At 58.0% G+C, this 9,245-nt stretch overlaps 1 protein-coding gene across 1 annotated transcript in view; it reads right to left on the bottom strand.

The window, feature by feature from the left end:
- The window catches only part of NPR1 (natriuretic peptide receptor 1), a 13,766-nt gene extending 7,192 nt beyond the window's left edge, over positions 1-6,574 (bottom strand). Inside the window, exons 1-10 of the mRNA XM_021681873.1 lie at positions 5,797-6,574; positions 4,986-5,185; positions 4,461-4,574; positions 3,913-4,048; positions 3,237-3,328; positions 2,376-2,511; positions 2,063-2,147; positions 1,126-1,246; positions 483-557; positions 258-335 (exon numbers count right to left, since the gene is read on the bottom strand). Of these exons, the coding sequence (XP_021537548.1) occupies positions 258-335; positions 483-557; positions 1,126-1,246; positions 2,063-2,147; positions 2,376-2,511; positions 3,237-3,328; positions 3,913-4,048; positions 4,461-4,574; positions 4,986-5,185; positions 5,797-6,574 (1,815 nt within the window). The remainder of the gene's footprint in view (positions 1-257; positions 336-482; positions 558-1,125; positions 1,247-2,062; positions 2,148-2,375; positions 2,512-3,236; positions 3,329-3,912; positions 4,049-4,460; positions 4,575-4,985; positions 5,186-5,796) is intronic.
- Positions 6,575-9,245: the final 2,671 nt, after the last annotated feature.

Below are 9,245 nucleotides of genomic sequence, written 5' to 3'. Positions count from 1 at the left end.
CCCCGAATCCGCCCCCCCCCCCCTCCCCCCCCAACCCCCCCCCCCCCCCCGGGGCCCCCCCCCCCCCCCCCCCCCGGCCCCCCCCCCCCCCCCGCCCCAGGATACCTCCACTAGTTTCTCCTCCCATTTGGGACCTTCTCTCTCACGTACAATACGCGAGGGTCCGTCCCTTTCCTGGGATACCCTGGAGTCCTCCCATAACCTTCCCATGTCCCTGGGACTCTCCCCCAGGCTACTGCCTCACTCCCCCACATTACATGCTTCAGTTCAAACAGGACTTTTCGTGTCAGCTCAATGCGCTTACGATTCACACGTTTCACAGCCACAAGGTTGCCCTGGGCAAGGAATGGAGGATGTCACTGAGATGGCCCAGTGGTGGGGACTCCAATTGCTCCTGCAGGCAACTCTGGGACCGCCCTGTGCCCCGCACCCCACCCCAGAGCCCTGCCCGGCTCCAAGGATGGCAGCTTTCCCCGGCGCACCTTATAATATGCTGTCTTGGCAAACACTTGGAACTGGCCCTCTGTGGTTAGCAGGGAGCCATAATTGGAGCCTCTCTGGAGGGATGGAGAACAGGAGGGGTGGTCAGCCCACTCTGTCCTGGTGGCCGGAGCTCTGGCCCGCCTTATCTCTGTCATCCTGCTTCTCATTCCACATCATAAAATCCTTTTCTTTTTTTTAAACATTTAAATATTTTTATTTCAAAGATTTTATTTATTTATTTCACAGAGAGTGAAAGAGCACAAGCAGGGGGAGCAGGAGAAGGAGGGGGAGAAGGAGGCTCCCCGCCGAGCAGGGAGCCCGACGCGGGGCTCGATCCCGGGACCCCGGGATCATGACCTGGGCCCAAGGCAGACGCTTAACCGACTGAGCCACCCAGGCGCCCCTATTTATTTCTTTTTTAAATGTATTTCCACATATACTGTTTCTGAACTTTGAAAGCCGCCTGTGAAGGAGGCTCCGTGGGCATAATCTACCCAGAGGGGCAATGGGACTCACCCCAGGTCACACAGCAAGTGAAGGCAGAGTGGGGACTAGAACCTTGCCCTCTACCCTAGTAACCAGGCCCTGCCCCCGACCCCACACCCAGCTGCCCCCCACTCTTCCCCTTACAAGCGTTCTTACCCCACTCAGGGTCAGCCGGCTGCCTGCACTCCGGAGGTGCCTCTCAAGGCTACTGGGTTGCACGTCCTCCCAGCGCACCCGCCACAGTTCTGAGGCCAGTTCCTTCTCCAGCTGCATCTTCCTGGGGCATGAAACCTCCATCTGAACCCGGGTCTGAACCCCTGACCCCGGGCTGGGCAGCTCAGCAGCCCCTCCTCTGAACCCTGGGACCACCGCAGGTGCCGACAGGTGGACGGGGGAGTCAGGCGGTGTGGGTGAAGTCCTGCCTGCCTCACGGGGACCTTGGGCAGTCACTTCATGTCTCTGAGCCTCATGTCCTCATGTCCCAGTGTCCTGATTTGGGGACTGGCGACCTCGACATTTATTCAAAGCATTGTTGTAAGAAGGAAAAGAAACAGTGCGTGGCGGTGCCTGGCGCATAGTCTAGGCTCAACCAGCACTGATTTTCTCCTTCCCCTCCTTGCATCCCTCTGATGTTAATGTCTACCTTTCATTTCGGCCTCCCACTGGAAGGCGGGAGTGGGGCTCTCTTACCTCCCTCCTCCACTCTGGGTTCAGCACCCAGTATAAAGCAGTGTTCATCACCCCTAGTCAACTGACTGGGACCAGGGCCACAGGGTCTGAACCATCATTCCCCATCAGGTCTGCGCGAGTCGGAAGGGAGGAGACACCAGCCCCTAGGCCAGAACCCACATGCCTGTGACGCCCAACTGCTCTGCCCAACTGCTCTGCTCTTCTCGGGGCTCCCAGACCCTTCCTGGCCCTCCTTCTCTCTTCCCTGTGTCCTAAGGCTTTTTAGTCTCCCTCCTTCCCCATCTCCTGCAGCTTTCCTCCACTGTCCCTCCACCCGTCCCACTTCCCTCCAGGTCCCTGCTGCTTCCTTTGCTAGTTCTCCAGGCCTCCCAGCCTCACTCCCCACCCTCATTCCAAGACTCACCTGCATATGAAGAAGGAGGCAGTCAGAATGCTGAGCAGGGAGAGGCTCCCCACCAAAGCCAGCACTTCCAGGGAAGAAAAGTGATCTGCACAAGAGTCCAAGTTCCAGCAAGAGAGATTTGGTTAGACAGCAGGAGGAGGAAACTTCTCATAGTTAATCAGTGAACTAGGAAGTTGGATGAAGGGAGGAAAAAGGCAGGAGGAGTCTCTCCAGAAAACCCTCAGTGTGGGAGAGGAGCACCTATTAGACTCCTGAAGTGGGGAAAAGAGAGAATGTCTCCAGAATGGAGGCCTGGAAGGCGAGAGGCAGTCACCTTGGTTGCAAGCTGGGTCCTCGTTGTCAAAGCCGCATTTGGGGATGTCAGGAGGTGGGTACCCCAGGGGCCAGTTCAGTTTGCACCCTGGCATGGCCACCAGCTCCTGGGAAGTCCCATTGTAGTTCAGAACAACCTATGGGAGGGCAGGAGTGGTGGGCGGGAAAGGCCTGGGTGACGCCTCCCGTCCGGGAGCAGGGCTGCCTCCCCCCCACCCCATGTCTGCTCCCAGGGCCTGTATCTGGGCTGCTGTCAACAATTTAGCAAGCCCCTGCTGTGACCAGATGCAGAGGGCCCTCATACGCATGCCATTAGAGTGGAAAAACTTGGCTTTATAAAGAGAACTCCATGTAGAACCCCAACCTGACATTCAGGGAGTTTATAATCTTGGACTGAAGCACATACAAAACAGGAAAAGACAATGTTCTCAGTCCACATTCCCAGGCCTAATCCATGTATCTCTTTTCCAGGAAGTCTTCCCCTAATGATCTGCTCCTTAGTGCTTGTGGCCCCAATTCCTTCCTGTTCCCGACTGAACTTAAAGAGCTGCACGGCCCCCAAGTTAGCCTGTCTCTGCCGAGAGAGGGTCCTGCCTATCTTAGGAGACATGGGACTTCCTGAGGGTAGGGCTGTGCTCCCTTCTCAGACATGGGGTTCCTCAAGGGTCCCTGTCATTCTGGTTGCTCCCCCAGACCAGAGCTGGGTCTCTTTTATCCCTGGATTCTCTTATCCCTCTCCAAAGGTGACCAAGCATGGTAGGGGTGACTACAGAGCAGAGATGCCCTGGCAGGGCTGTGGGGGAAGGCCGAAGGACAAGATGTCATTGACAGTTGGCACTGCCTCCTGGGGGCACAACCTTACCCTGAAAGTGCCAGTCTCAGGATGCATATCCCAGAGGGAGAAGTCAGTCTCCCGATCTCCATTGCTGTCCATTTTCAGGTATCCTGTCACACCTGGGGCATGGAGGAAGATGGCTATATTTTGAGAAAGTGGAAGTTCAGCACTTCCCCCTACCTTATCTCTATCCCCATCTTATCTCCATCCCTTGATCTTCTTTGCCTTGCCCTCCAAACATATCTAATAGTAACAAAGTATTAATAACATATATAATAACAAAAGGGACATACATTTCAGCAGTAGGAATGATTGAAGCTGGGGACTTAGGAGGACTTTTTTTTTAAGATTTTATTTATTTATTTGAGAGAGAGAGAAAGTGAGACAGAGCATGAGCAGAGCGGGGAGGGGCAGAGGAAGAGGGAGAAGCAGACTCCCCACTGAGCAGGGAGCCTTAGGCGGCCCCTGGGATCATGACCTGGTAACTGACTGAGCCACCCAGGCGCCCCACTTAGGAGGACTTCTTGAGGGAGCTAGGGAAATGGGGAAGGAGGCCCAAGGGAAGCTGTGGAGCTTCCCTATGTAAGAGAGGAAAGGACAGGCATGGGTGAGTGACCCCCTCAGCGGCTAGCTAGAGGCTTCTCATGGCCTCCTGCTTGGGGCACCCCATGGTAGCCTATCTCTGTCACCTCCAGCCCCTGACCTTGGAAGCTTCGGTTCCACATCCGCTGAGTGATGGCCTCCCCATCCGTGACAGTTCCCCCACGTGCCAGAGTCTCTGTCACTGCCTGTACATAGAGCAGGAGCCCATCGTGGAAGGATGCTGGGATGGTGTTCACCTGCAGGAGTGAGCAGAGCTTGGCTGGGGTGGGATATATGAGGGGTGGTGAGTGGGGCATCATGGAGGAGGAAATGGAGGGCACCGGGAGCTTGGAGGAGGGTGGGAGAAAACACCCCCACAGGACAGAGATTTTTCTACTTATAAGATGCCTCCACAAATACCTCTGCTTCTGAATCCTGCCAGGCAGATAGGGCAGGACACGTCGTCCTCATTTTACTGATGAGGACTTGAGTTTCAGAGGCTGAACAACTTGTCAATGTCCCCCTTGGTCATCAGGAGAAGGGGAAGCATGGGAGGCCTGGGCATCCAGAGATGGCTAAGATGACAGGCTGGCCACCGGCAGAGGCCATGGAGTGGGGTGGGGGTGGGGGCTGGATGTCCATTCCGGAAGGTCCCAGGACCCACCCTACCAGGCCATCCTCCATGGTGAAGTTGAACTGCTCATGGGCCAAGTGTTTTAGCTGCTGCAGGAATTCCAAGTACTCAGGATTATCCGGCTCTTTATATGTAATGATTTTGGCAGCCTGAGGAAGGGGTCAGTGGAGAGGGGAGAGCTGGGAGCTGATCCAGTCCTCCCAGTACCCTGGGGCCCACCTCCCCCAGTGCATCTCTGCTTAGCTCAAGGTCAAGTCATGTATCAGGTGCTGCCGCTCCAAAGCAGGGGACCCAGTGGGATGACTCCTCAAGTTCTATTGGCTGTGGTATTGGAATACCCTCCCACCTCAAGCCCATTCGCTCATCTTTTTGGCCTCCTAGCTCTGAAGTCTCCTAGTCCTCTATACACACCTCACCCCTCCTTCCCATCCTCACCTGCTTCCCTGAGCATCAAGAGCCTCTTTTTGGAATCCATTCAGACCCTGAGGAACTGAGTGCCCAGAAACTAGGTGCCACCAGCTCAGAGTCCCACAGCCTGGGCTTATAGCCTAGACACTTACCTGAAAGGCCTGGTGGGCACTAATATCCTGCCCATCTCCTCTCTCCCAGGGCCTGTGGGGAGCAAGGCCATGTGCACCTTGCAGGCTTTGTCCAAAGAGGTCCAGGTGGAAGAACACATAGTCCTCCCCACTTAGACCAGCTTCCATGGCCAAAAGCATCAGAGTTCTGAAGGCATCTGGGGAGCTGCATATGTAGATAACTGGGGAGGAAGAGGGGATGGTCAGAAAGAGAGAGAAGCCTAGCTCTTGGCGGAGTGGGAAGGAAGTTCCCAGACTCTACGCTGATCTAGGCCGCGGCCCAAGAAAGGTGGAGAGGGCTGGGAGGAGTCGGTGGGCCGGGGTGGTGGAAGGAGCAGGGACCCGGAGAGCAGGGGAAGCGGCGCCAAAGGTGGGGAAGGTGGGGTCAGCCTCGGAGGGAGAGGAGGGGGCGGGCCAGCTGGAGAAGGGACTGGAAGGGGAGAGGGAGTGTGGAGGAGAAGATGGAGGGGGAGAGGCTGCTGGGAGGCGACCGAAAATGGAGGAGAAAAGAAGGGCTGGGCATTACGCCGGGGGCCTACTAAGTGTCAGGTGACGGCAGGCATTTTCTGCCGGAGGGAGCGGTGGGACGCAGGTGGGGGAGTCTGGGAGCGCGGGACCGTGGAGACAGCGGGCAGAGGAAGGGAGGGAAATGGAGCCTTGGGCCGAGGCTGGCTGGGGAATGGGGAGCGCGGGACCGTGGACACAGCCGGCAGAGGGAGGCAGGGGGCCGAGGCTGGCTGGGGAATGGGGAGCCGCGCGCGCCGCGGGAAGACCGGCCCGGGCGCCCCCTCACCTCGGCCTTTGCGCCTCACGGTCCGCAGCAGCAGGGCGTAGTGGTCGAGGTCGCCCTCGGCGAACTCCAGGTGGTCCACCGTGATGTTGAGGCGGTCCCGCACGCGCATGTACAGCCCCTCCACCACGAAGAAGCAGGGCTGGTCGTCGCCGGGCCGGTAGGCGTAGAGCACCAGCGCCTGGCGCTCCCAGCCCAGCCGTCGGTGCAGCGCCGCCACCAAGTCGCCCAGCTTGGCGTGGCTGGGCCCGGCGCGGGTGGTCAGCGCGTACTCGTCCTTGGCGCCGAAGCCCAGCGCCGGGGCGCCGGCGGTCAGCAGCGGCACCCGCCAGTGCGCCGTGAAGCGCCCCACCGGGGCGGCGGCGTACACGCAGCCGGGGCCCAGGAACACGGCGGGGCTGTGCTCCCACTTGAGGTCCACCGCGGCCAGGGGCGCGGCGGTGTCGGAGCAGACGCCCAGCGCGTTCTCGCTGCTGCCCAGCACTGTGCGCACCGTCCAGCCCGGCAGCAAGTCGGGCCGCGCTCTCACCCCGGCCAGGGCCAGCTCCACGGCCGGCCCCACGCGCGCCCACGACCACGGGTACGAGGTGTTGGCCAGCGGCAGCACCACGGCCACGGTCAGGTTGCCCGCGTGGCCGCCTGGGAGCAGCGGCAGCAGGAGCAGGAGCGGGAGGGCGCCCGCGGGGCGGCCGGGGCGCAGCACGGCTTCAGCCGGCCGCTCGGCGGGCGAGCGCTCCCACCCTGGCCTCCGCGGCCCCCTCCGCGGCCCGGTCGCGGGCATCGGGCGCGCCCACCCCAGGGCACGCTGCCCCCTCCAGCTGCGTCGCTCGGTGTCGGCCGCGCGAGGGGCGCGTGGCGGGCGCCGCGGGGCAGGTGGGCGCTGGCAGCGGAGCGCGGGGGCTCGGGGGACGAGCGTGGGCGACAGCGCGAGGGTGCGTGTGTTAGGAGCAAGCATTCGGGGGAGAAGGGTGGGAGAGGGCGCGAGGGAGGGAAGGGGAGTAGAGCGTTTGTGTGCGCGCGTGAGCGGCTGCCCCGGGAGGGTGTCAGCGGGGGCGTCCGGCCGGCCCAAGTCCCCGGCCGTCCGGGGGGGACAGGGGAGGTCCTGAGCCAAGCTCCGAGTCCTTCCTCCCGCCGCTTCCCCTCCCAGACTCGGCGACTGGAGAGCCAACCCGGGATCTTTAACTCCTTCGTCCCCGCCCCGAAGTTGCGGACATCCCCGCGCCCCCAGCCCGCGCGCTTTCCCCTGAGACCCTCCACGCCGTCCTCCTCCGAGAGCGGCGCCCTCAGAAGGGGCTTCCTCGCTGGGATCGGAAGCAGGACCAAGGGGAGACTCGTGTGGGGGCCGCGGGGGCCCATTTGCGCCCCACCTCGTCCCTCCCCGTACCTGGTTCCGTTTGGGGAAGAGGGCTGTGCTGGTTTGGGATCTTGGCAAGAAAAGGTGTGAGTGTACGGAAGTGTGTGTGTCTGGGGTGGACGGGAGGGTGGCGGGTTTCTGGAAGGGCGTTAAAGTAGGTGAGCCCAGGGTGCTCGTGACTCAGTACATCCAGGACCGCCCCCGCCCCCCCCCAGCTTCCAGATAGAGCAGATTGACGGAGAGAACGGACCCAGTGGAAGGGCGGAGTTAACCCTTTAGTTCCCAAATGGTTATAGGAAGGGGGAGAAGAACGTGCGGTGGCTGGAGTGGGGAGGAGGAGAGTGGTGACCTCGGGGCCGCTCCCGGAAGGTGAGTGTGAGTTTGTTTGAGGGGGATTGTTAAAATGGGATTTGCGGTGACGGTGGGAGGCGGTGTTGGAAATGACCGGTGGAGGCGTCCCCTGGGGAGAGGGTTGGGGGTCCCCCCGCTGTGGCATCAGTCTGCCCTCTCGCGGCCAGCAGGGGTCACTGACGCAGCTGCAATCGTAGACCCTCTCCGACCCTGTGCCTGGACTGAGCCCAACACCTGCAAACTTTCCCTCAGCAAACCGACTTGAAGCGCCGGCTAAATGCTGAGGGTATGAAGGTAAATACACGTATAGTCGTGCCTTGGAGGAGCTCTGCTTGGGACAAATAGCCATAATGTAATCTGATTGAGGACCACAACAGAGAGATGGATAAATTGCTAAGAGGCCCAGATAGGACTTCTGCTTGCTTTGGGGGCCAGGAAAATCTCCAAAGAGAAATAATTCAGCAAGAGTAGAATGATGAGCAAGGTATTCTGTGCAGAAAGAGCAGAATACTGAAGTATATTTCCTGTATCAGGAATTTGGGGGGAATTTTAGGACCATTTTTTCTTATGGTCTAGAACAAATAGTAGCTGTTGGACCAACTACAGATGGCCGGAATGTTTTGTTTGGCCTGCATTCTCTTTCTCTATGTTTGACTTAATTGCCTACACTTAAAAATCAGCAGATGAGGGGCACCAGGCTGGCTCAGTCAGCGGAGGGTGGGACTCTTTCTTTCTTTAATTTTTAAAGATTTATTTATTTAATAGAGAGAGAGACCGAGAAAGAAGACGGAGCGGGGAGGGGCAGAGGGAGAGAGAGAACCTCAAGTAGATTCCCCACTGAGCACAGAGTCCCTCACAAGGCTCAACCCCAGGACTCCCAGATCATGACCTGAGCTGAAATCAAGAGTCCATGCTCAACCAACTGAGCCACCCAGCCACCCCGGGTGGGACTCTTGATCTCTGTGTCCTGAGTTCAAGCCCCAAACTGGGCATAGAGCTCACTTAAAAAAAAAAATTAGTAGATGACACATAAATATTTGGATTTCTGACTTTTCTTGAAATATTAGAAAGCTGGCAATAGCTAAGTCCTGCATCCCTTCCTTGAGCTGAGTCTAGTTCATCACAGTTCCTATCCATCCTGTTCACTCATCTGCTTTACCTGCCTGGCTGCTGTAGGAGTTTATATTTTGAATCCTGATCCATGATGTAAGGTGTGTGCTTGTAGGAATGACTGAGGAGAGGGGCGCCTGGGTGCCTTCAGCTCAGGTCATGACCCCAAGGTCCTGGGATCAAGCTCCCTGTCGCCTGCTTCTCCCTCTCCCTCTGCCTGTGGTTCCCCCTGCTTGTGCTCTCTCTCTCTCTGACAAATAAACAAAAATCATTAAAAAAAAAGGAATGACTGAGGAGAGGCAAGAGAGGGCAGCAGAGGGCAGGTCATGCAAGCTTTTGTGTGATAGGCATAATGTTCGTCCTGTATGGGGTGGTCCAGAGGCTAATACAGATAGATAGGAAATTGGGAAACTTTTTTGAGGGGAGGGACTTAAAAAAAACTAGTTTTATTGAGATATAATTGATGCGGCATTTTGGAGGCCAAAAAGATGATACGGCATAAACTGTACATATTTAATGTATACAACTGATGAGTTTGGACAGCCTTCTGTCCTTTCGTGTGTGTGTGTGTGTGTGTGTGTGTGTGTGTGTGTGTGTGTGTGTGTGTGTGTGTGTGTGTGTGTGTGTGTGTGTGTGT

The sequence above is a fragment of the Neomonachus schauinslandi genome, chromosome 6 (genome assembly GCF_002201575.2).
Source record: "Neomonachus schauinslandi chromosome 6, ASM220157v2, whole genome shotgun sequence".
Taxonomy (NCBI): Eukaryota; Metazoa; Chordata; class Mammalia; order Carnivora; family Phocidae; genus Neomonachus; species Neomonachus schauinslandi.
Note: the sequence above shows the minus strand (reverse complement) of the source record. Positions and strands in the feature narration are given on the sequence as shown.